The sequence below is a fragment of the Hyla sarda genome, chromosome 11, assembly GCF_029499605.1.
Source record: "Hyla sarda isolate aHylSar1 chromosome 11, aHylSar1.hap1, whole genome shotgun sequence".
Taxonomy (NCBI): domain Eukaryota; kingdom Metazoa; phylum Chordata; class Amphibia; order Anura; family Hylidae; genus Hyla; species Hyla sarda.
This window is the reverse complement of record NC_079199.1, coordinates 84,198,204-84,225,650: the sequence shown is the minus strand read 5'-3', so window position 1 is coordinate 84,225,650 and position 27,447 is coordinate 84,198,204. Positions and strand designations below refer to the sequence as shown.

Sequence of the window (27,447 nt, the reverse complement as noted above, 5' to 3'; positions counted from 1 at the left end):
CATATCTATCTATCTATCTATCTATCTATCTATCTATCTATCTCTCATATCTCTCTCTCTCATATCTATCTATCTATCTATCTGTATCAATCTATCTACCTATTTCATATCTATCTATCTATCTAATAACTATCAGTCTATCTCATATCTATCTGTATCTATCTATCTATCTATCTCATAACTATCTGTCTATCTCATAACTATCTGTCTATCTCATAACTATCTATCTATCTCATATCTATCTATCTCATATCTATCTATCTCATATCTATCTATCTATCTACCTATTTCATATCTATCTATCTCATCATTATCTGTCTATCTCACATATATCTATCTGTATCTATCTCATATCTATCTATCTATCTATCTATCTATCTATCTATCTATCTATCTCATAACTATCTGTCTATCTCACATATATCTATCTGTATTTATCTCATATCTATCTATCTATCTATCTATCTATCTCTATCTATCTATCTGTATCTATCTATCTATCTATCTATCTATCTATCTATCTATCTATCTGTATCTATCTATCTACCTATCTCATATCTATCTATCTATCTCTCTATCTATCTATCTCTCTCATATTTATCTGTATATCTATCTCATATCTATCTATCTCATATTTATCTGTATATCTAGCTCATCTATCTATCTATCTATCTATCTATCTCATATTTATCTCTATATCTATCTCATATCTATCTATCTCATATCTATCTATCTCATATTTATCTGTATATCTAGCTCATCTATCTATCTATCTATCTCATATTTATCTATCTATCTCATATCTATATATCTGTCTATTCATCTAGGATGATCCATAGGACCTAACATATATAATTCCCAGTGTTATTGAGTATATAGATGTATATGTAGATGGTGGGTGATGGCAGTGTAGCCGGGTCCCCCCTCATGTGTCCCCCCAGTTTGGCTCACCTCCCAGTATAATATTGTCTTTATGTCACTTATTTCTCTCTTCTATCTGTAGGGCCCTCTGGACGGGACTCAGGCCCCCAGCCAGCCGGAAAAAGTGGGCTGGATCCGAAAATACTGCGGGAAGGGCATCTTCAGGGAGATCTGGAAAAACAGATATGTGGTGATCCGGGGCGATCAGCTGTACATGTCAGAGAAGGAGGTACAGACTTTATTATGTGCAGGAATGTGTGTATTGTCTATGTGCCATGGCAACGAGTGCCAGGGTGTGCCCGCCTGAGGACAGGTGGGGAGATGGATTATCCTATGTGACCAGGGAATGTACAGTGACTGCTTCTGCTGACATTGGCCGTATAGATTGTAAGCTTTTCTGTACAGTGTTCCATATTGCTCCATTGTATACATGTATTCATTTGTAAGCTATATTTCTTACTGGAAAAGCTGGGTGACCAATATGACCAAAATTATAGACACCCACCTTTTCTAGAATATTCTGCTCAGTTTTGTAAGCTTGGGATGCATCGCTACATAATGGGATTTCAGAGAAAGCTGAGTGACACCCAACTTTGCAGCACTGTAAATCTTTTTAGGTTTGCATGGATCTTTACCTTCCGCTTTTCAGATTAGCCGTTTAGGGCTCTGTGAAAGATGGATGACATCCCCTATAAGAGCTGTGTTGGTTGTAACGCAGCTTTCCTGGAGGCTGATAATATTAGCATTGCAGTTGTATTGCGGCCGATTCATGGTTACCATGACCACGTAACATTGGCTATTGTACATCGTGAGGATTTGGATATGGAGAGATCTGTGAAGATGCAGAATACAAGATTTACTTGAAATAATAATTATCAGCTTGTGGTCTATGATATGGTGTAACAAGGCGATTTGGATATATATATATATTTATATAATCGTATATACTCGAGTATAAGCCGACCCGAATATAAGCCGAGGCCCCTAATTTTACCCAAAAAAAACAGGAAAACTTATTGACTCGACTATAAGCCTAGGGTGGGAAATACATCATCCCCCATGTAATCATCCAGACCCCCGTCATCATCCCCTCCCCTTCATCATCACCGCCTGTCAATCCCTTCATCAGTGGTCTTCAACCTGCGGACCTCCAGATGTTGCAAAACTACAATGCCATCGGCTGTCCGGGCATGCTGGGAGTTGTAGTTTTGAAACCTTTGGAGGTCAGCAGGTTGAAAACCACTGCGGCCTTTGTCATCATCCAGACCCACCCCCCCTTTAGTTTTCTACTCAGCTCCCCTCGGTGGGAAGGAAGGGTGAGCTGGTCCGGGCCATCTATGCTTCAGGGACCGTCCGGTGGGGAGGGTTAGTCATTCCGGGCTGTCCATTTTCCCCGGGGGGCCCTCTTCTCCGCACTCCGGGCCTGCCCCGGATTAGTGATGTTACCTTGACGACGACGCACAGGGACGTTTATGCGCAGGCTGCGGAGAAGAGGGCCCCCCCCCGGGGAAAATGGACAGCCCGGAACGACTAACCCTCCCCACCGGATGGTCCCTGCAGCATAGATCGCCCGGACCAGCTCACCCTTCCTTCCCACCGAGGGGAGGTGAGTAGAAAACTAAAGGGGGGGGGTCTGGATGATGACGAAGGCCGCAGTGGTCTTCAACCTGCGGACCTCCAGAGGTTCCAAAACTACAACTCCCAGCATGCCCAGACAGCCGATGGCTGTCCGGGCATGCTGGGAGTTGTAGTTTTGCAACGTCTGGAGGTCCGCAGGTTGAAGGCCAATGATGAAGGGATTGACAGGCGGAGAGTTCACTCGAGTATAAGCCGAGGGGGGGTGTTTTCAGCACGAAAAATCGTGCTGAAAAACTCGGCTTATACTCGAGTATATATATATATATATATATATATATATATATATATATATATATATATATATATATATATTTGTGTGTATATATAAATATATATATATATATATATATATATATATATAGTGGATCAATACTAATGCTGCTTTTCCAGGAAACAAAAATAAGATTTGATTACTGAGTGATAGACGGGGAGGGGAGAATGTCGACCGCATATGCTAAAAATAGATACAAATCATTTAATGTGACCATATTATGTACGGCTGGCTTCTGTCTGGACATGCAGGGGGAGCATTTTGGGGATAACTACTCTAGAAAGTCAGCTGGTAGGGATATGTTTCTCCTGACCCCAGTAACACCCAAAATCTTGTTTGATTAGAAAAGATACCCAAATTTAAAGGGAACCAGTCATACTGACAATGCCGTCCCATCTACAAGCAGCGTATTATAGAGCGGAAGGAGATGAGCAGATTGATATATTGGTTTATAGGAAAGAGTTCGGGGTAACATCTAAATTCTTGATCTTAATCGCAGATCCTTCTGGGTTTATGAGTCCAGTCCAGTGGGCGGTCCTAATTAGTGATTGACAGTTATCTTTTGAATACACACTTATGCCAGGAAGGCTGTCAGTTACTGAGTAGGACCACCCACTGGACTCCTACCCCCAGAATGGGCAGATATTTAATGGGGTTATCCAGGAAAAAACTTTTTTTTAATAAATCAACTGGCTCCAGAAAGTTAAACAGATTTGTAAATGACTTCTATTAAAAAATCTTAATCCTTTCAGTACTTACGAGCTTCTGAAGTTAAGGTTGTTCTTTTCTGTCTAAGTGCTCTCTGATGACCCGTGTCTCGGGAAACGCCCAGTTTAGAAGCAAATCCCCATAGCAAACCTCTTCTAAACTGGGCGGTTCCCGAGACACGTGTCCTCAGAGAGCACTTAGACAGAAAAGAACAATCTTAACTTCAGAAGCTCATAAGTACTGAAAGGATTAAGATTTTTTTAATAGAAGCAATTTAAAAATCTGTTTAACTTTCTGGCACTAGTTGATCAAATAAAAAATAAAAAAGTTTTCCACCGGAGTACCCCTTTAAGGAAAGCTTTCATCACCTCGAACCGCAAGTCAACAGGGCAGCTTTTTTTCTTCCCCATTAGCCTTGCTTGATCTCTCCCTATTATGGTATAGGATCAGATATATTAATGAAGGTTGGTGGGGTGGACAGAAGCCGCCAAGTGCCGCCACAATGACTCTGTAGTATTCAGCAGCTAATAAGTACTGAAAGGATTAAAATCTTTTAATAGAAGTAATTTACAAATCTGTTTAACTTTCTGGCACCAGTTGATAAAAAAAAAAGTTTTCCACTGGAGTACCCCTTTAAGAAGTCAACAATATATTAGGATACAAATTTGAGTTCTGGTAGCTGCAGAGTCATGATGGAATTACTGGGCAAGATGTGTGCCCAATAATTGTGTCACAGGTAATCTTTTACCATTGCCATTACTATGTTGACTCGGTGTTATGTTTGGTAACCGCCTTTTGCAAAAGGACCTGCTTTTTGAGTAAGGCTGGGTTCACACTACAGAATTTCTGGGCAGAATTTCTGTCAGAGATCGAGCCGGCGGCAGTAGGACCGCACGGACTACATTCCCGTCCCTATAGACGGCAATGCATTTCTGGGTAGATCTTTTGGGAGATCTGCTCAGAAATGCATTGACATCTATGGGGACGGCAATGGAGTCTGAACGGTCTTAGTGCCGCCGGCTTGATCTCCGGCAGAAATTCCCCAGTGTGAACTCAGCCTAAGGGTCTATTTATACGGCAGAATTTCCACTTGCGGAATTGCGCTTGTGGAATTCCGGCTCAAATTAAAGGCCATAGACTTCTATGGGATTCCGCACTCCCATTCACACTTCTGAATTTCGGCTTGCGGAACTCCGCTAGCGGAGTTCCGCAAGCGGAAATTCAGAAGTGTGAATGGGAGCGCGGAATCCCATAGAAGTCTATGGGAAATTCTGCCGTGTGAATAGACCCAAAGGCTACGTTCACACTACAGAATTTCTGGGCAGAATTTCTGCCAGAGATCGAGCCGACGGCACTAAGACCGCACGGACTGCATTGCCGTTCCCATAGACGGCAATGCATTTCTGGGTAGATCTTTTGGGAGATCTGCTCAGAAATGCATAGAAATCTCTGGGGATGGCATTGCAGTTCACGTGGTCCTAGTGCCGCCGGCTTGATCTCCGGCAGAAATTCCACAGTGTGAACCCAGCCTAAGGGTTGTTCAAACCAAACAACCCCTTTAAGACTGGGCTAAGAGAGGACTTCCTAAAAATAACCCTGGAAGCATTGTCATTAGGGTGGCATGAGCTCATGCAATCTTCTTGGAGTGATGGGACACGGCCATTGTTTGGCGCGGCGTCCACTGTCCTACTTAGATGATGACCAAAGGTGACCGTGTTGCTTTACATAGAGGAGATTGCCCTTCTGATATCTTCTGTATACTGCACCTGGATACATTTCTGTATTTGTAGGAACTCCCACATCATGGGCCCCTGAAGTGCTCCCTTTCTGTTAGGTTGAATATAATGTTCCCTTTCTCTTGTATTGTGTATGTGAATGGGTTTTGCCTGGGCACGGTATGCCGTCTTTTATTGCAGGTACTTGGAAACCATCCAGAGTATGTGCAGGTGTGTGAAGAAATCTGTGTGTATGTTCATGTCTTTATATAGCAGTGCCGAGGGGGCAGATCCTGAGGGCTCCATACCTGTCAGCAACTCTAGTACTGAATAAATCGAATAAATACCAAAACCAGAGATGGTGAATGCCAGGATGTGACCGCCGTCAGGTGTTTTTTTGTTTTTGTTTTTTTTCCCCTCTTCTTTGCCGCCATTACAAACTTTGAACTGAACAGCTCAAGGCAGACAGACTGGTTGCTAGGCAAACACTCCCTAGCAACCACAGACTTCTCAAGGGCATTGACAGGCAGCTCGCAATACTTGCTCTGGAAAAAAATTGTATAAAAAATGTCTTATATCCAGAAATGTTATTGTTTGTAGTAGGGCTGCACGATATGGGGAAAATGTGCGATTGCGATTTTGGGCCTAAATATTGAGATTGCGATATGCGATGCGATATAATGAAAAAATTGGTGAAATCCCCCCATTTCATGTCCAATCGCCTCCATTTCACATCTACCTACCCATTTTATGCCCACCGCCTATATCACATCCCTACCTGTCACATTCTCCTCCCCCGTCACATTCTCCTCCCCCGTCACATCCTCCCCTTGTCACATTCTCCTCCCCCGTCACATTCTCCTCCCCACGTCACATCCTCCCCTTGTCACATTCTCCCCCACCTTGTAACATTCTCCTCCCCCTTGTCACATTCTCCCCCCTTGTCACATTCTCCTCCCCCTTGTCACATTCTCCTCCCCCGTCACATCCTCCCCTCGTCACATTCTCCCCCACCTTGTAACATTCTCCTCCCCCTTGTCACATTCTCCTCCCCCTTGTCACATTCTCCCCCCCTTGTCACATTCTCCTCCCCCGTCACATTCTCCCCCACCTTGTAACATTCTCCTCCCCCGTCACATTCTCCTCCCCCTCGTCACATTCTCCCCCACCTTGTAGCATTCTCCTCCCCCTTGTCACATTCTCCTCCCCCTCGTCACATTCTCCCCCACCTTGTCACATTCTCCCCCACCTTGTCACATCTCCCCCACCTTGTCACATCTCCCCCACCTTGTCACATTCTCCCCCACCTTGTCACATCCCCCCCACCTTGTCACATTCTCCTCCCCCTTGTCACATTCTCCTCCCCCTCGTCACATTCTCCCCCACCTTGTCACATTCTCCCCACCTTGTAACATTCTCCTCCCCCTTGTCACATTCTACTCCCCCTCGTCACATTCTCCCCCACCTTGTCACATTCTCCCCCACCTTGTCACATTCTCCCCCACCTTGTCACATTCTCCCCCACCTTGTCACATTCTCCTCCCCCTTGTCACATTCTCCTCCCCCTCGTCACATTCTCCCCCACCTTGTCACATTCTCCCCCACCTTGTAACATTCTCCTCCCCCGTCACAATCTCCTCCCCCTCGTCACATTCTCCCCCACCTTGTAGCATTCTCCTCCCCCTTGTCACATTCTCCCCCACCTTGTCACATTCTCCCCCACCTTGTCACATTCTCCCCCACCTTGTCACATCTCCCCCACCTTGTCACATCTCCCCCACCTTGTCACATCTCCCCCACCTTGTCACATCTCCCCCACCTTGTCACATTCTCCCCCACCTTGTCACATCCCCCCCACCTTGTCACATTCTCCTCCCCCTTGTCACATTCTACTCCCCCTCGTCACATTCTCCCCCACCTTGTCACATTCTCCCCCACCTTGTCACATTCTCCCCCACCTTGTCACATCCCCCCACCTTGTCACATTCTCCTCCCCCTTGTCACATTCTCCTCCCCCTCGTCACATTCTCCCCCACCTTGTCACATTCTCCCCCACCTTGTAACATTCTCCCCCACCTTGTCACATTCTCCCCCACCTTGTCACATTCTCCTCCCCCTTGTCACATTCTCCTCCCCCTTGTCACATTCTCCTCCCCCTTGTCACATTCTCCTCCCCCTCGTCACATTCTCCCCCACCTTGTCACATTCTCCCCCACCTTGTCACATTCTCCCCCACCTTGTCACATCTCCCCCACCTTGTCACATCTCCCCCACCTTGTCACATCTCCCCCACCTTGTCACATCTCCCCCACCTTGTCACATTCTCCCCCACCTTGTCACATCCCCCCCACCTTGTCACATTCTCCTCCCCCTTGTCACATTCTACTCCCCCTCGTCACATTCTCCCCCACCTTGTCACATTCTCCCCCACCTTGTCACATTCTCCCCCACCTTGTCACATCCCCCCACCTTGTCACATTCTCCTCCCCCTTGTCACATTCTCCTCCCCCTCGTCACATTCTCCCCCACCTTGTCACATTCTCCCCCACCTTGTAACATTCTCCCCCACCTTGTCACATTCTCCCCCACCTTGTCACATTCTCCTCCCCCTTGTCACATTCTCCTCCCCCTTGTCACATTCTCCTCCCCCTTGTCACATTCTCCTCCCCCTCGTCACATTCTCCCCCACCTTGTCACATTCTCCCCCACCTTGTCACATTCTCCCCCACCTTGTCACATCCCCCCCACCTTGTCACATTCTCCTCCCCCTTGTCACATTCTCCTCCCCCTCGTCACATTCTCCCCCACCTTGTCACATTCTCCCCCACCTTGTCACATTCTCCCCCACCTTGTCACATCCCCCCCTTGTCACATTCTCCTCCCCCCCTTGTCACATCCCCCCCTGTCACATTCTCCCCCCCTTGTCACATTCTCCTCCCCCCCTTGTCACATCCCCCCTGTCACATTCTCCCCCCCTTGTCACATCCCCCCCCCCTTCTGTCACATCCCCTCCCCCTTCTGTCACATCCCCCCCCTGTCACTATTAAATGAAAGGCAATACTTCCAGTAAGTAGACTGCTCGGTGCCTTCTTGAAGATAAGTGTCTGTACTGCTGTGGGAGAAAAACGCAATACCGCAATCATTATACATTAAATTAACTATCATATACTGGTATGGTCCGATTCACACAAGCGGATTTTTGCATCCGTATTCTGGTCGCATGTCCTGGCCGTGGGTCTGATGACCGAGACAAAAACATTTGCGTTATATATGTGTGCGAATCCGGCAAGAAGCCTAGACTAGCTGGTTAGGTGTTACCACCGTCTTTAGGGTCATATAATGTCATCTAAGTCTTTGATTTTATTGTTCAAAAGCTGTGATGTTCTGCGCCAGCCTTTCTATAAATTCTCGAAACACTCCAGGATGGAACTGGGGGAATAGGTGGGTGGGGAATTACTTACAGAGTAATTCAAAGAGGATTATGGGAAACGTGAAACCTTACTCAAAGCAAGAAAAGTCCCAAGTGTACATGTGCGTTTTCTTTTAATCCTGGGATTTGCGCGAATCAGCTTCTTACACGATTTATTTTTTCTCTCTGTAGAAAATCGTAGGAAGCATTTTAATATTTAGCTTCATAGTTATTAAAATCTATGAAGTGACATGTCAGGGGCCCTGTATGGGAATTCAAGATAGTGCTGGGCGATATGGCCAAAAATGAGTATCACGGTATTTTTCTAAAGTATCACGGTATTTATTTTTTTTTTTACATTGAGACTTGCATTGAGGTGGCGTAGCGGAACTAAATGATCTGAACACTGGGGCCGTGGAGTACCCTTTTAAATAGCCTCCAGCTGTTGCAAAACTACAACTCCCAGCATGTTGGACTATATAGTAGCGTATAGTATAGGTCAGTGTTACCCAACTAGGGGTGCCTCCAGCTGTTGCAAAACTACTACTCCCAGCATGTTGGACTATATAGTAGTGTATAGTATAGGTCAGTGTTTCCCAACTAGGGGTGCCTCCAGCTGTTGCAAAACTACTACTCCCAGCATGCCCGGACAGCCGTTGGCTGTCCGGGCATGCTGGGAGTTGTAGTTTTGCAACAGCTGGAGGGCCTACTGTAGGTATAGTATATTATACAGACCCCTGTCCATCCCAGAACCCTGACTCACCTTCCCAGTTGCTGCAGGGACTGTCCGGGGTGGGTGGTCCGGGCCATCCATCCTTCCTGTAGTGTCCGGCGGCATTCCGGGTGGAGGGTGAACCGGTCCGGGCTGTCCTTCTTCTCCGGGGGTCATCTTCTCCACTCCAAGCAGGCTCCGGCCTAGTAACGCTGCATAGACACCGCTGCGCAGTGACGTCCGTGCGCAGCGACGCACGGCGTAGCTGCGTCTATGCAGCGTACTAGGCCGGAGCCTGCCCGGAGTGGAGAAGATGACCCCCGAGAAGAAGGACAGTGCGGACCGGTTCACCCTCCACCCGGAATGCCGCCGGACACTACAGGAAGGGTGGATGGCCCGGACCACCCCCATTATGGGTAAGTTAAAAAAAATTTATTGACTCGGAGGGTGGGGGAGGGGCCCGACCAGTATAGCGGTATGGGCAAAAATCCATACCGTTGGAGAAAAAACCGGTATCCGGGTCATACCGGTATACCGCCCAGCACTAATTCAAGATGTTAAACATGACATGTTTTTCCCTTTAAAGGGGTATTCCGGGAAAAAATATTTTATCCTCTATTCAAAGGCAAGGGGATAAAGTGTCTGATCGCGGGGGGCCCTCTGTTGAGACCCCCCGCGATCTCCCTGCAGCATCCGCATTCTATGTGGGGACTGCGTCTCTAATTTTGGAAACCTCCGGGTTTCCGGGACTGGGGACTTGACGTCACGCCACGCCCCCTCCATTCATGTCTATGGGAACATACCTTATCATCCAATATGGCTGCCACTACAGCAACCAAGGGGCCATCACAAAGCCTATTATGCATAGGATGCTTATAATGCTCCCTATGAACTTACTGGAGGACATTTTTTAATCCGCGCCAGCAGTGCAAACCCTCTAAAGTCGCATATTTTTGTGCAGAAAACATGCACTTTAGAGGATTTACTTTAGAGAATTAACACCGTTCACACCAATGGGGTGTGAAGGAGGCTGTAGGTGGGCTCAGCCTCGCATGAAGGAGGGGGGGGGGAGTTGGGGGTAATAGGGGCGCACCCTCCTCACATGCGACCTTAGGGCCAACTTGCCAAAAACTACACCACCTATTCCCATTTTGTGTCCGCTGGAGACGTGTGCCTTTAAGTAAATCCAGCAGACCAAAAAAAGGGGCGGGGTTTTACAAACATTCATGCCGCTGCAGTTTTTCTGCAAGGAGGACATGAAAAGAAATAGATTTTCCTTTGTAGCTAAAGTGAAAGGCCCTGACAACAGTGTTTGGGCCTGAATCTTAAAGGGGTATTCCAGGAAAAAACTTTTTTTTTTTATCAACTGGTTCCTGAAAGTTAAACAGATTTGTAAATTACTTCTATTAAAAAAATCTTAAACCTTTCAATATTTATCAGCTGCTGAAGTTGAGTTGTTGTTTTCTGTCTGGCAACAGTGCTCTCTGCTGCCATCTCTGCTTGTCTCGGGAACTGAGAGGTTTGCTATGGGGATTTGCTTCTAAACTGGGCGGTTCCCGAGACAGGTGTCATCAGAGAGCACTTAGACAGAAAAGAACAACTCAACTTCAGCAGCTCATAAGTACTGAAAGGATTAAGATTTTTTCAATTGAAGTAATTTACAAATCTGTTTAACTTTCTGGAGCCAGTTGATCTATAAAATAAAGTTTTTTCCTGGAATACCCCTTTAACGGCAGGCTATTGCAGCCCTAAAAATGTAATCTGGCAGCCCTTTTCAAATTTTGATTAATACCTTATTTCTATAGTATCTATAGTTACTTGCTATCCAATCGTGGAAGGGACAGGCCCAGCAATATCCTGCTTAGTAAAGGAGACCTCCTGCACGTTCACAAATCCACCAGCCACCGCTGATCTCTGAGTAGAAAGCTTCAGGCCTGAATGTTCCCACGTGTATCTCCGTTAATCCATATGTGAAAGCTTCTTTGCGCTGTGATGACATCACCTGTCACTCAGCTATAGATAGTCACTGCTCTCTGTGACTTTTTCGTGTGACCTAGTTACTAATGGATGTCTGGCTTTTGTCTTAATGCGAGAGCTACAGAAAACACTAGGTACAGGGCTATGTGTATGCAGGTAAAGTGTACAGAACATGTTGGACCTCCCTGTACTGTAGGGGGCGCTACCAGACATCAGTCAGTGCATACGCTTCAGTAATACAAGTGTTTTACCAGTAAATTGCCCATTCTGATTGGTCAGTTCTTCCGGCCATTGACACGTTTCACAGATCTGGACTGTCCGTAGCATTTTATGTTGAGTCTGGTTTCAAGTTACAATGGTCCAGAAAAGACCATTGTATGTTGAAACTATTGTATGTTGAGGCCATTGTAAGTTGAGGGATTACTGTATTTTTCTTTATTTTTTGTTATATATATATATATATATATATATATATATAAATATTAATTTTTCTTAATTTTTTGTTATATATATATATAATATTTATTATTATTTTATGCAATAATTTATAAAGAATAAAAAAAATGATACAGTAATAATTAAATATATTTAAATAAATAAATAAATATAATATATAGCATTTACGGGGGATTCTGCAGTTTTGCATTGCAGATTAATTGTGAAAAAATAAACATACTGGAGGATTTTGATATATGCAAAATGCTCAGGATGTTGTAGACGCCCCATTAATTTTTACCATTGGGGAAATCAATGGTGAATCCGTAGCACAAACTGCGAGTGACCTTTGCAGGTTTAACTACGGAATTGGCTAAAATTAGTGGCGAGATCTGTGACCCTGGTTAGGGTATGGGGGATAACTTGCAGTTCGGGGGGGGGGGGTTCCAGACTCCTGCTGAGCACTGCATTTGGCAATACTTAGAAAGCCCATAGAGAATGAATAGGGGACAACTTGCTCAAATGAAGATACCGCTTTAAAATGGCCATACACATCACATAAATATAGGCTGATGGTTGAACAAACGATCGTCTGATGAACAATTACACCAGTATTTTCCAACCAGGGTGACTCCAGCTGTTGCAAAACTACAACTCCGAGCATGTCCTGACAGCCGTTGAGAATACAGTCCAATCTGCCGGCAACATGTAATAGAGCAGGAGAAGCTGAACAGATTGATATATAATTTTGTGGGAAAATTTCCACATTTGTCATTTATTCATGTAAATATCTTCTCAGTCTGAGCTTAGTAATCAAGTGGGCGGTTCCAATCAGTGATTGGCAGTTATCTGTGTATAAGTATGCATATAGATAAAGCTGTCAATCACTGCGTAGGACTGCCCATTTAACTGTTCAGCTCCCAAAGAGCAGATTATTACATAAATAAAGGTATTCTGGAACTTTCCTATAAAACTATATATCAATCCATATCAATCCACTCAGCTCCTCCTGCCGTACATGGTACTGATTGGACTGCATTTTCAATGTGACAGGTTCCTCTAAATCTACACTGCTCAAAAAAATTAAGGGAACACTAAGATAACACATCCTAGATCTAAATGAATGAACTAATCATATGAAATACTTTCGTCTTTACATAGTTGAATGCGCTGACAACAAAATCACACAAAAATTATCAATGGAAATGAAATTTATCAACCCATGGAGGTCTGGATATGGAGTCACATTCAAAACCAAAGTGGAAAACCGCACTACAGGCTGATCCAACTTTATGTAATGTCCTTAAAACAAGTCACAATGAGACTCAGTAGTCTCCACGTGCCCGTATGACCTCCCTACAATGCCTGGGCATGCTCCTGATGAGGTGGCGGATGGTCTCCTGAGGGATGTCCTCCCAGACCTGAACTAAAGCGAGCGAGACATGATGTCCCAGATGTGCTCAACCGGATTCAGGTCTGGGTAACGGGGGGGCCAGTCCATAGCATCAATGCCTTCGTCTTGCAGGAACTGCTGACACACTCCAGCCACATGAGGTCTAAAATTGTATTGCATTAGGAGGAACCCAGGGCCAACCGCACCAGCATATGGTCTCACAAGGGGTCTGAGGATCTCATCTTAGTACCTAATGGCTGTCAGGCTACTTCTAGCAAGCACATGGAGAGCTGTACGGTCCCCCAAAGAAATGCCACCCTACACCATTATTGACCCACCACCAAATCAGTCATGCTGGAGGATGTTGCAGGCAGCAGAACGTTCTCCACGGCGTCTCCAGACTCTGTCACGTCTGTCACATGTGCTCAGTGTGAACCTGCTTTCATCTGTGAAGAGCACAGGGCGCCAGTGGTGAATTTGCGAATCTTGGTGTTCTCTGGCAAATGCCAAATGTCCTGCACGGTGTTGAGCTGTAAGCACAACCCCACCTTTAGACGTCAGGCCCTTATATCACCCTCATAAAGTCTGTTTCTGACCATTTGAGTGGACATATACACATTTGTGGCCTGCTGGAGGTCATTTTGCAGGGCTCTGGCAGTGCTCCACCTGTTCCTCCTTGCACAAAGGTGGAGGTAGTTGTCCTGCTGCTGGGTTGTTGCCCTCCTACGGCCTCCTCCACGTCTCCTGGTAGCGCCTCCATGCTCTGGACACTATGTTAACATACACAGCTCACATTGATGTGCCATCCTGGATGAGCTGCACTACCTGAGCCACTTGTGTGGGTTGTAGACTCCGTCTCATGCTACCACTAGAGTGAAAGCCCCGCCAGCATTCAAAAGTGACCAAAACATCAGCATCAGTGTTGCTTCCTGAGTGGACAGTGTGATTTCACAGAAGTGTGATTTACTTGGAGTTACATTGTGTTGTTTAAGTGTTCACTTTATAGCAGTGTAGTATGTCGGTACATTAAAGAGGTTATCCAGCAGGATATGTATGCCCATTATGTGAAAAATAAAAAAATAAGCCTCTTCTTACTTTCAGTGCTCCTGTGGTGCCTCTGGTGTCCTGTTTCGGTTCCCCGATGCAATAGTCTTCCTGAGCTGCAGCGTGACATGTCGGCCCAATGTGTCATACTGCAGCTCAGTGAATCTCTGGCGGCAGCGATGTCCCACCTCGGCCAGTGATTCGCTGAGCGTCAGTATGACACATTGGGCCTAGGTTCTATCCGGGCTCAGCAGTCTCACTGCAGCCTAGAAAGACGATTACATCAGATGACCGGAGCAGGACACAGGAGGCACCACGGGAGTGCTGTATGTGGAGATTATTTTTTTTATATCCCCCATAATGGACATAGTTAGACCTCCCCACCCCTCCCGTTGGATAACCCCTTGAAATTCAGTGGTTTACAACCCATATTAAACAGCAGTTCGTAAATCTGTAATTGGAGCTTAACCAAGAGACAATTTAGTGGCATCCCTCCTCTTCTTTCCAGAAGAACTTGGAAAACACAGATTTACTAAGGACTCAAATGGGGTAAGTGTCCAGTTGAGAGATGCCCAATTTTGATGTTTCTATATAGCTCTCCCTCTTTGGTGTGTATTCCCGCCTAAATCCTTTTTATGCAAGTATCAATGCACCTACTATTCCTGTTGATAGGTAATCTTATAATCCTTGTGTACAAGACTATGAGATTTGATGACTGTTTATGGAGAAGTAATGGGAAATGAAACCTTGCTTTATAAGGGGTACCCCGCCCCTAGACATCTTATCCCCTATCCAAAGGATAGGGGATAAGATGTCTGATTACGGTGATCCTGCTGCTGGGGACCCCCGCGATCTCTTCTGCAGCACCCCCATCTTTCAGCTGTACAGAGCGAGGATCGCTCTGTGGCTGATGACGGGCAATGCAGGGGACGGAGTATCGTAACGTCACGGCTCCGCCCCCTCGTGACGTTGGGGCGTGATGTCACAATACTCTGTCCCCTGCATCGCCCGTCATCAGCCACAGAGCGATCCTCGCTCTGTGAAGCTGAAAAATGGGGGTGCTGCATGAGAGATCGCGGGGGTCCCCAGCGGCAGGATCACCGCGATCGGACATCTTATCCCCTATTCTTTGGATAGGGAATAAGATGCCTAGGGTGGATTACCTCTTTAAGTCTCTTTTCCTTCCCGTTCTGCAGCTCTGCTCCCTGTCGTGCTGGATGACGAGATCAGTTGAGTGGGTTCCGTAATGAAAATATATTCTCCCTTCACACTGTCTGTTGTATAAACTTCCCAGCCCCCTGATGGTGACTAATACATGGGATTCTGTGCTTTTAACCTTGCTCAGTTTAGATTCATTCTTCACTGGAAATAAAAGAACGTGGTGGCAAAACTGCCAAAATATTTCTATTCATATAATACAGTCATCGTGTATGTATAACACAAAGATCCCTTTTGGAGTCCATTTGTTAGGACCATAATACTCAATGATACCAATGGATTCAAGCTTCACTTCTCCTTAGGGTATGTTCACACTATGGAATTTTTGCCCAAAGATATTCTGGGTTGTAGATTCCGTCTGAGCAGCCGATGCCTAAATGCTTTGGTGCCGAGACCGCATGGACCTGCGCGGTCACCTTTGCTGGCATAATTCAGCCGATTTCAGCAGGTACATTTCCGTGGCGGAATTTTCAGCTGCTAACATTCTGTAGTGTAAATGGATCAACAGAAGATCCATTCACACCAATAATAGACAAATCGCCAGGTCCAGATGGCATTCACCCATGTGTTCTAAAGGAATTAAGTAATGTAATAGACAGACCCCTATTTTTTACTCTATAGTAACATGGACTGTTCCCCAGGACTGGCACATGGCAAATGTGGTGCCAATATTTAAAAAGGGGTCAAATGGTGACCCCAGGAATTATAGACCTGTTAGTTTAACCTCTGTTGTATGTAAATTGTTTGAGGGTTTCCTAAGAGATGCTATTTTGGAATATCTTGATAAAAATAAATGTATGACTCCATATCAGCATGGCTTTATGAGGGATCGGTCCTGTCAAACTAACCTGATCAGCTTTTATGAGGAGGTGAGCTCCAGGGGCAATCGCTCGATGTCGTATATCTGGATTTTTCCAAAGCATTGAGAAGGATTGGACTGGGAGAAAATGTGGGTAAGTAACTGTCTCAGTGATAGGAAACAGAGGGTGGTTATTAATGGTACTCATTCTGATTGGGTGACTGTTACTAGTGGGGTACCACAGGGGTCAGTCTTGGGTCCTGTTCTATTATATATATTTATTAATGACCTTGTAGAGGGGTTGAATTGTAAAGTAGCAATCTTTGCAGATGATACTAAACTCTCTAAAGCGGTAAACACATTAGAGGACAGTGCACTGTTACAAATGGATCTGGATAGGTTGGAGGTTTGGGCTGGGAAGTGGCAGATGAGGTTCCACACTGATAAATGTAAGTTAATGCACATGGGGAAGAAAAATCCGTCTGGGATTATGTATTAAATGGGAGAACACTTGGGACGACTGAGGTGGAAAAGGACTTAGGAGTCTTTGTTAACAGTAAATTTAGCTGTAGTGACCAGTGTTGGGCAGCTGCTGCTAAGGCAAATAAAATCATGGGGGGCATCAATAGGGGCATAGATGCCCACAAGGAAATAATTCTACCGCTGTCCAATTTACTAGTCAGACCACGCATAGAATATTGTGTACAGTACTGGGCACCAGTGTACAAGAAATATATAGTGGAGCTGGAGAGGGTTCAAAGACGGGCAACCAGGATAATACAGGGAATGGGAGGACTACAGTACCCAGAAAGATTATCAGAATTAAGGTTATTTAGTTTAGAAAAAAGAAGGGTCAGGGGAGACCTAATAACTATGTATAAATATATCAGGGGACCGTACAGAGATCTCTCCCATGATCTATTTATACCCAGGACTGTATCTATAACAAGGGGGCATCCTCTACGTCTAGAGGAAAGAAGGTTTCTACACCAGCACAGACGGGGGTTCTTTACTGTAAGAGCAGTGAGACTGTGGAATTATCTCCCGGAAGAGGTGGTCATGGTGAACTCTGTAAAGGAATTGAAAAGTGGCCTGAATGCATTTTTGGAGAATAATAACATTACAGGTTATGGATACTAGATCTTTATCAACTCAGTAGGGACTCATTAGGGTTATAGGTTGAACTTGATGGACTCTGGTCTTTTTTCGACCCTATGAACTATGTTACTATGTTACAATGCTAGATTAGTGCAGCAAAATTCCATGTGAAGATTCAGCAGTGTGAACATACCCATATATAGAATGACAATAAGAAAAACGAAGCGGATCACTCACCACGACTTCACATGCTGAGTACTTTATTCAATCAATGTTGACAGTGGCTGTACAGATGTAACGGCAGGGCAGTTGCTCCGGACGGGGCTCCCTAAGACCAACTGCCCTGCCGTTACGTCTGTACAGCCACTGTCAACATTGATTGAATAAAGTACTCAGCATGTGAAGTCGTGGTGAGTGATCCGCTTCGTTTTTCTTATTGTCATTTTGGATGATTGCCTTGCTGCACCTTTCAGCGTGAGCACCACCAGCGCATCGGCTGATGCGAACAAGCGCCTGAATTACTGACAGCCCTCCGCACCTCACTAGATACCCTTAAACAGTGCCAGGTATACTCTATTTTTGTGCTTCTTGAATACCCATATACAGGTTCAGGCGATAATTGCTCCATGTAATAGGGCCCATACTGCTGTGGTAAATTTCTCATTTGACACAACTCCACTCTACTGAATGACTAATCTGGCTATAGAAATGACTATATATGGCTAATAGAACAAATCCAAGGGTATCTCCTACAACTAGAGAAAAGAAGGCGTCTACACAAACACAAAGGGGGATTATTTACTGTAAGAGCAGGGACTCTAGAACTCTCTGCCAGATAAAGTTATGGTGAACTCACCGAAAGAGTTCAAAATGGTCCTGGATGCATCTCTGGAGTGTAACAATATACAGGTTATAGTAACTTTATTCTGAGAAGGTTGGTTAGTTCATGGCTTTATTCTGATGGGTAGTGTGGAGTTAGGAAGGAATTTTTCCTAAGATGTGGAATATGGGTTCTACCTCATAAAGTTTTTTTTTTGCCTTTTTCTGGATTTACACTGCAGAACAATAGGCTGACCTAGATGGGCTTATAGATTTTTTGGGATGTGATACTGTGTTATTTGCTTTTTGGCAAGCTGGACAAGACTTCACGGCATGTTGAGTCTCTACATGGATAACTGGTTATAGGTATAAACCAGTATAAACAGGGTTCACAGTGAAGATTTCCTGTAATGGATATGGTGGTGAGCAAGAGAAGAGGAGTGGATGCTCAGAAACTCTACCATTGTCCACTGCGGGATGACTGTCCCTTTATATGTGTAGGTTTTTGACATGTTAGTAAATTATGAATTTGAAGACAGCTAGCCAATATATCTAATAATCGACTCCATTTTTTTTAAAAGAGCTGTGTGTGGCATATGGCTGTCTATAAATTGGTGGATTTGGTAAATTATTGGTTGATTGCGAAAAAATTAAAAGGGGCTCCTTAAAGGGGTACTCCATTGGCCCGCGCTCGGAAGTAAATGTTTCGAATGCTGTTTTCACGCTGGGGGGGGGGGGGTCGGCCTTGCCCCTCATGACATCATGGCCGTCACGCCCCCTCCCAGAGACTTGCATTGAGGGGGCGTGGCCATGATGTCATGATTGGCAAGACCGACCCCGGCAGCGTAAAAACAGCATTCGAAACATTTTCTTCCGAACGCTGGCCAGTGGAGTACCCCTTAAAATGGTCTACAAGATTTCTTTTGATCCTTGATAGATATAATGCACTACTTTTCACATCCTGAAGAAATGAGACTTGACATTCTCCCGTTCTGGGTATAAAGTAGACACATGGGAAGATGTCACTGCTCTGAGTAGCAGACGTTCACTCCACTAGAATATGCATTCATTAGATAATGTTTTCCAATACATTCTGAGGAGCTAAGAGAAGCGGATGGAAGTGTCTCGGGGCTGGCCCATCTCCAGCGCTGAAACTGTTTGATGTCTTTAAAAAAAAACAAAAAAAAAACTTCTTATTATTCCCCGAGGCTCGAGAAGCCGTTCTGTGTCCTATCAGATAGAGATAGTCATTTTAGTCAGACATTTACAACACTTTAGCTGCGTTCTGACACATTCCCTTTGGAGATTTGACATTCTTTCTTGAAATTTGATGGTTGTCTAAAGTAAAAAAATAATTGGCTGGTAATGGGTGACATATAGGAGAGCCTTCAATTTCTTTGGCAAATTGAGATGACTTGTTTTTTATGACTGGACAAAAACAATGGTTATCCTATCACATCTCATATTGGGATGACTTGGATGATTGGCGTGACATATTGGGTTCAAGAAGGACTCTGCTACAGCTTTCCAGACATGAAAATTTTACTCTATTCCAATTTCTGTCCCTCCTCTAAGAGGTTATCTGATCTGTAAATAATGTTTTTATATATCCAGTCCCAGGGATACATGATCTTTATTATGCTGCTGGTTTTAGAGCATCCCCAACTAAAGTTAGCCAGACTCAACGACTTTGGTCTAAAGTATATGTCAAACTCCCGAATCTCCACCAACAGATGATGTTGAGGGGGAGATGATGTTGAGTCAGGTGTGTTGGATTTTTGCTGCCCAACTCTATTGTTCTGCAAGTGATAAGCCTCCGCCAGAGCTGTCTGGCCGTGGCCTTCCCCTCCTGATAGAGGAAACATAAGGAGAGATAACTGTCAGCTGTATGGATGTTTATCCAACCAACAGTTATTAAAGTGTCACTCCAATCATATCATGCCACATGTTTTCTATAGTTCAGCATGGAGAGATACTGCTCATGGCAAGTGGTTGGTTTACCAAGATAACCGTACATCCCACCACGAGTTTCATGTAGGAGTGTTATTAAAGGGGTTATCCACCATAAGGGGATTTTAGTACATACCTGGCAGACAGTAATGGACATGCTTAGGAAGGATCTGCGCTTGTCTTGGGGCTAAATGGCTGTGTTGTGATATTACCATAACACTGTGGCTAGCTCTTTGTGAAATGGTATTTCTTGTTTGAGTTTTCTTTTTTGCCTACAAATCCCATAATCCCATTTTCCTCCCTCCCACACATTAGCCACCCCACCCATTGAAACATAAATGAGCTGCATCCATTAAAAAGACCTGTGGTTTTCAATCAGGGTGCCTACAGCTGTTGCATTAGTTGCAGATTGATCTCTCTTCCACCAAGTGATCGCTCCACCCATTGAAGCAGACCGGCTCCCTGTCATCAGCTGAATAGTGATGTCATGTCTTGGCCGCATTGCAACCTGGGAAAAATCTGAGACAACAGTCATTTTGTATGCTGTTAAAAATAAATATTGGGGTGAAATTCACAGAAGAATTGTGAGAAAACCGTCACACACAGGTACAGACACTATATTATGAACTACACTAACGTCACAGCCCCTGTAGCATAGTCAAATAAAAAAGATCCTGGAATACCCCTTTAATTACAATAGGGTTCATGCACAGAACTCTTCAGGAGTGACGCTTTAAGAGTGTATTCACACGTACAGTATCCTGTGAATATTTGATGCGCAGGATTTAAAGCTGTGTTCAATCATTTAGTTAACATTGAAATCTGCCGAATCAAATATGTGCAGGATACTGTACGTGTGAACAGACCCTCAAAGTGTATGGCCACCTACCTATAAAGCAAAAAGGAAGCCAATAATCCAATGTAAACATAAGGCTGGAAACAGACTCAGTATTTTCGTCTCAACGCGCCCCAAAAAATGCTATACTCACCACATGGAATATATGCGGCCAGATGTTAGCTTGGAGTCAATAGGGAAATATGAAACTCCACAATTTTTTTTAGCTTTTTCTTTGCTTTACTGCCCATCTTACTGTACAAGATCAGTCATAGTCATACTGTGTTCCTTTATATAGTATGGAACTACTACTAGTACTTACTATCTTAGTAGGGAAATTTGAGTTAAAAGCAGGATGTCAATGAGGCCAGCATAGTGAGGGTTAAAGGCTATACTGCTAGGATTGGCCCCATGGGACTGTCTGAGTCTGGCTGTCACAGACACTTTGAAAAGTCTCCCAGAGGCCAACTCATGGGTTCCTGTTGCCTTCCCAAGGGTCGAGCCATCAGAGAGGCCTGTCAAGTGTAAGAGCATTTCCTACAACAGCTGTGGTCACAATGGCTCCATTGTATGGTAACAAAGACACCAGATTTCTTTCTTGCTGTACCTGTTATCATGATGTTGTGATGTCTCAGTACCGGATATGCATCTCACAGTCCTATCAGCTTGAGTCCCTGCTCGTCCTCAGGGGTCACCTGCAGTGTACCCCTATAATCTGTATAATTGTATATTATATGTACAGTGACCCCCCGACCTACGATAGCCCCGACATATGATGAAATCGACATACGATGCTTTTTTATGTCGGGGCCATCGCATTAAGTGCTATCCGGCAGCGCCAAATGCTTAAGCTGCTGCCGGATAGCAGCTTAATGTTCCCCGTGTGGTGCGGTAAGTATTACTTACCCCTCCACGATGCTCCGGGGTGCCCTCCGGGTCCAGCGCTGGTCTTCCGGTGTCTTCTCGGCCCTCTCCGATGACGTCAATACGCTGCTGCGCACGTCATCCAATAGGAATGGCGTACGCAGCGGCGTAATGACGTCGCTACGCAGGCCCAGTAAGGCCTTGCGGAAGAAAGCAGAGGACAGGAGAAGACAGCAGAGGACCGAAGAAGATAGCGGAGAGCCCAGCGGAGGCCCAGGATCATCATCGGGAGCGGCGGGGACAGGAGAGTACAGCTTCCTATACTTTACATTGCACGAATCCCTCAACATACGATAGATTCGACAAACGATGGCTTGTTTGGATCGAATTACCATCGTATGTTGAGGGACCACTGTATATGATATGGTCACATGGTTATTGATCACATGATAATAGTTGTCACATGTTAAAGTCAGGTTTTGTTACCTAGATAGCACCAGGTGACCAGCTGACCCGCAGCTAGCCTATGGGCTCCTTGCTCAGCCCCCTTTATAAGAGGGGGAGGTACTACAATCGCTCTCTTAGATCCTGAGGTCACGTCCAGTCCAGATGTCTCAGAGCCAGTGTCCAGCACATCTGGAGGCCTCAAGCCTAAATTACAGCAGAAGGATTATTAGGCCAAGATTATTCTCTGGGATCCTGGCCTAGCTGTAAAGACTGTACCATCTGTCTACTTCAGTAATGCCACCATTAACCCTAACCTGGCCTTGGACTATTATTTGCCCTGCCTAACTAGGACTAGCGGTGCTACCGTTCGGGTGGTTGGCGGTTAAAAACACACCCTGGCGTCACAAACATTTAGAGGTTAACACCATCTGCTGTTGGGCTATAACATCTGCCCCATACACCTCATCACACCCCGTGGCACACCACAATGTCATATTGTCCGTGTCATGCTGATGATGTCATGTTTACAGAAGAGGAACTGCTTAAAAATAACGGGTCCAGCAGTAAAGACCAAAATAATAATGTGAGAAAAACTCCCAAAAATATATAGCACAACATTTTTTTTTATCCAATCCACATTGGGAATAAAAATGGGGAGATTATTAAAACTTAGCCTTTATTTGACTCATATAATAAAATCTAGGGATCGACCGATTTGGCCGATATTATTGGCCGATATTCACGATTTTCTAAGTTATCGATATCTGCAATTACCTTGCTGATAATGCAGGCGCTATAAATCACTGAACTGTAGCGGCTTATGCGGGGCCAGAGACCGCCGCCTGCTTCTCTCCCCCTGCCTGTCTTGAGTCCAACCACCGCCGCTGCCAGAGACCGCTGCCGCCACCCGCTTCTCTCCCCCTGCCTATCCTGGGGTACTGAGTAAAGCCATCGACGCTGCCAGAGACCGCCGCCACTGGTGCCCCATTGCCTCCCCCATCCCCGGTTTTATAATTACCTGTTCCCAAGGTCCTTACTACTTCTGGCGTCCTGCGCTGTTACTGTGCGGTGCGCAATGACGAGTGACGTCCTCAACGCGTAACAGTAACAGCGCAGGACGCCGCTGGAGCCAGAAGTAGTACGGACCTCGGGAACAGGTAATTATAAAACCGGGGATAGGGGAGGCAATGGGGCACCTGCGGCGGCGGTCTCTGGCAGCGGCGGTGATTGGACTCAGGACCCCAGGACAGGCAGGGGAAGAGAAGCGGGTGGCGGCAGTCTCTGGCAGCGGTGGTGGTTGGTCTCAGGACCCCAGGACAGGCAGGGGGAGAGAAGCGGGTGGCGGGGGTCTCTGGCAGCGGTGGTGGTTGGTCTCAGGACCCCAGGACAGGCAGGGGAAGAGAAGCGGGTGGCGGGGGTCTCTGGCAGCGGTGGTGGTTGGTCTCAGGACCCCAGGACAGGCAGGGGGAGAGAAGCGGGTGGCGGGGGTCTCTGGCAGCGGTGGTGGTTGGTCTCAGGACCCCAGGACAGGCAGGGGGAGAGAAGCGGGTGGCGGCGGTCTCTGGCCCCGCAAAATCCGCTGCAGTTCATTGATTTAAAGCGACTGCTTTAAATCACTGATCTGCTACGGCTTCTGCGGTGCCAGAAACAGTTTATCAAGGTATACACGCACCCTCATTTTACCTAGGATATTTTGGGGGGGGGGATTAAAATGCACGGAATATCGGTATAAGTTATCGGCTATCGTCCTAGAAGTTTACAGGGTATCGGTATCGGCTCTAAAAAATCAATATCAGTCAATCCCTAATAAAAACACCAAGTGAAAAATGTATATAAGAAAAACCAGATTCTGATAAAAGCCGAATATGTAATTATATATTCCAGGGAAGGCTGATAATCAAAGCCCCCCAAGAAAACAACCATATGATCACCAGAGGACTGATAGAGCGTCACCCTGATAGCAACTATCTAGCAATCGTCTGCTCGAATTGCACCAAGACATATCATAAGAAAATATTTATACATTAAGGTCCCCTACGCGTTTCTGTCGCAATAATGCGACGTCTTCAGGGGTCACCCAAAAAGAGACTAGGCTGTATGAAGCACTGATGAAAAAGTGCTACCATCATAGATAACAGTCCCTCGTCAATATATCACATTACTTAATGCAAAGATATAAGTTACTTAGTGCAAGATCGTGGAAATAGTAAACATAAATCCTTGAGGGATGGCAACCCATGATGTCGAGTATGCCCTTTTAAATAATGAACCCATGCAAAGGATATATTTTGTGGCTGTGAGACTCCAGGGATCTGTAAGAAAATACAGTAGAAAAAGCACAAGAGGATACTGTATCAGCCATTTGTTTTTGAAAAACAAATAAATTCCCCTGTTTTTATAAGGTCCTACTCACAACCATCCATAGGTATATCAGGAGGTATATGGAGGCAGACTTCAGACAGAGGTGCTGGCTTTCAATGGCGCAGGTCACAGAAGAAGCATGGATAGGTAAAAGCAAGGGTAGTTTATTCTCCCAGCATGCAACGCGTTTCACTGCAACAGCAGCTTCATCAGGCGCCTGGGAGTTGAAGTTTTGCAGCATTTAAAGGGCCACATTTTAAGAACACTGCCCTATATTGACCATAATTTCTCCCACAATGCTTGGCACCCAGATTTCTCAGACTCCTGAATGGTAAATGTACCTAGCGATGCAACAAGGGAGGACCGAGATGTTTCCGTTGTCTGTATAGCATTGTCATATTCCACAAAAATGTACTGAAAATGGTCCCTATCCTCAGACCATATACAGTGGTCCGTCAACATATGATATTAATTGGTTCCAGGAGAACCATCATATGTTGAAACCATCATATGTCGAGTACATATGTCTATGTAAAAATGGTAATTGGTTCTGGGGCCTCGGAACCATTGTATGTTGAATACATCTCTCTATGGGAAACTGCTAATTGGTTCTGGGATGACCATTGTATGTGGAGTGTATGGGGAGTGTTTAACAAACCAGCGTGCCTCCAGCTGTTGCACAACTACAACTCCCAGCATGCATGTACAGCCATTGACTGTCTGGGCATGCTGGGAGTTATAGTTTTGCAACAGCTGGAGGCACACTGATAGGGAAACATTGATGTATGGGGTGTATAGTGTGTCTATGTATTGTATGTGATGTGTGACATCGCATACAGTGCTGTACAGTACTTTAAATACCTTCAGGGGGGACAGAATGTCCTCCATTACGATCCTGCTGACTACAGCTCTATAGGAAAGGAAGGGGAGCAGCTCAAGATGCTGCAGGCTATTGGATATGGCTGCACTGGGGGGGGGGGGGGGGGGGGCGGGGCTTAGACAGAGCTCACAGTGGAAGCCCCCGTGAGTTAGCAGGACAGCATGTGAGTAACAGGAGGCAGAACGGGGCACACGGGGCACATTATACAACTATCTGTCATTTGCTGAAGTTGTCAGCGCTGTCAGATAGCTGTTTGTACGATGGCCCGACACACAGCAGCATCATATGTCGAGGCTGCCTTCAACATACGATGGGCTCTGAGAGGCCATCATATGTTGAAATGATCATATGTCGGAGCCATCATAAGTCGAGGGATCACTGTATCTAAAATTCACACAGACCAGCTGGGTTCTCATACTTCATCCTGTGCATGCTATTTCAATAGGATTGTAAAGAAACAAAGGATCAGAAAGGTTACATATCCCCTAGATTTTTCTTCACCGATACAGAAACATGAACATTTTTTCTTTTTAATCTATTTTTATTTTCTAATTGCCATTTTTTTTTCCATTTCTTGTACATTACAATGGGTGACAGCATTTAGAGATATGCTTTACGGCAAGCCCCATGGACTTGAAGGGGTACTCCGGTGGAAAACATAATTTTTTTTTTTTTTAATCGACTGGTGCCAGAAAGTTAAACAGATTTGCAAATGACTTCTATTAAAACATCTTTATCCTTCCAGTACTTATTAGCAGCTGTCTATTACAGAGAAAGTGCTTTTTTCTGTCCACAGTGCTCTCTGCTGACACCTCTGTCTATATCAGGAACTGTCCAGAGCAGCATAGGTTTGCTATGGGGATTTGCTCCTGTTCTGGACAGTTCCTGACACGGACAGAGGTGTCAGCAGAGAGCACCGTGGCCAGAAAAAAAAAGAACTTTCTCTGTAGTACATAGCAGCTAATAAGTACTGAAAGGATAAAGATAATTTTTTTTATAGAAGTAATTTTCAAATATTTTTAACTTTCTGTCACCAGTTGGTTAAAAAAAAATGTTTTCAATCCCTAGTCTACGGATAGGGGATGAGTTTCAGATTTCCGAAGGCAGCGCTCCGGCTCTGCCATAGAGTTGTGGTCATCATGCCCCCTTCCCGCGGGCTGCCGGGGCCGCGTACTGGAGATCGCGGGGGCCCCAGCAGTCGGACCTCCCCGCGATCCGAAACTTATCCCCTATCCTTAGGATAGGGGATTTGTTTTTCAGCACCGGATATCTCCTTTAAGCAGCATGAATGGGAAACCTTTCTGGGCATACTCTGCGACCTTTTGAAGAGATTATTCTATAGGGAGGGGGCAGACGGAGCCTGTCAGCTTCTTCTACCGTCTTCTCTATCTACTGGTGTCTCCTTTTATTGAAATGCTGTAGACATCACGTTCCAGCAGACTCCTCCTTATTATTACAGATAGAACAGGAAGGCTCAGCTTAGTTTCAGACCTAGTGGCAAGAAAGAAAACGGCAAGATTTTGGAAAATTAAGAGAAAATGTCTCCAAAAATTCTTGAAAAATTAAGAAAAGCTTAGGTCCTTTTCCGATGACACATTCCTGGTCTCGCCCTGTTCGATGCCCCCATTATTGATGGCTCTAAGCAGTTATTGACAGTAGGGATCGACCGATTATCGGTATGGCCGATATATCGTCCGATAATCACGATTTTGGGCATTATCGGTATCAGCAATTACCTTGCCGATAAGCCGATAATGCTCCACCCTCCGCACCGCCCCCAACGGCACCGCGACCGCCCGACCCGCCGCACCGCGACCGCCCCCCCGACCCACCGCACCGCGTCGCACCCCCCACCGTAGTGCTGGGCGGTATACCGGTATGGATTTTTGCCCATACCCCTATACCGGTCAGGCCCCTCCCCCACCCTCCGAGTCAATAAAAAAAATTAAACTT

At 45.4% G+C, this 27,447-nt stretch overlaps 1 protein-coding gene across 2 annotated transcripts in view; it reads left to right on the top strand.

Moving 5' to 3' along the window:
- The window catches only part of PLEKHO1 (pleckstrin homology domain containing O1), a 62,521-nt gene that overhangs the window by 5,013 nt on the left and 30,061 nt on the right, over positions 1-27,447 (top strand). For both annotated transcript variants that reach the window (XM_056546409.1, XM_056546408.1), the window contains exon 2: positions 1,004-1,150. In XM_056546409.1, coding sequence (XP_056402384.1) covers positions 1,136-1,150 — 15 coding nt within the window. In that variant the 5' untranslated portion in view covers positions 1,004-1,135. The remainder of the gene's footprint in view (positions 1-1,003; positions 1,151-27,447) is intronic.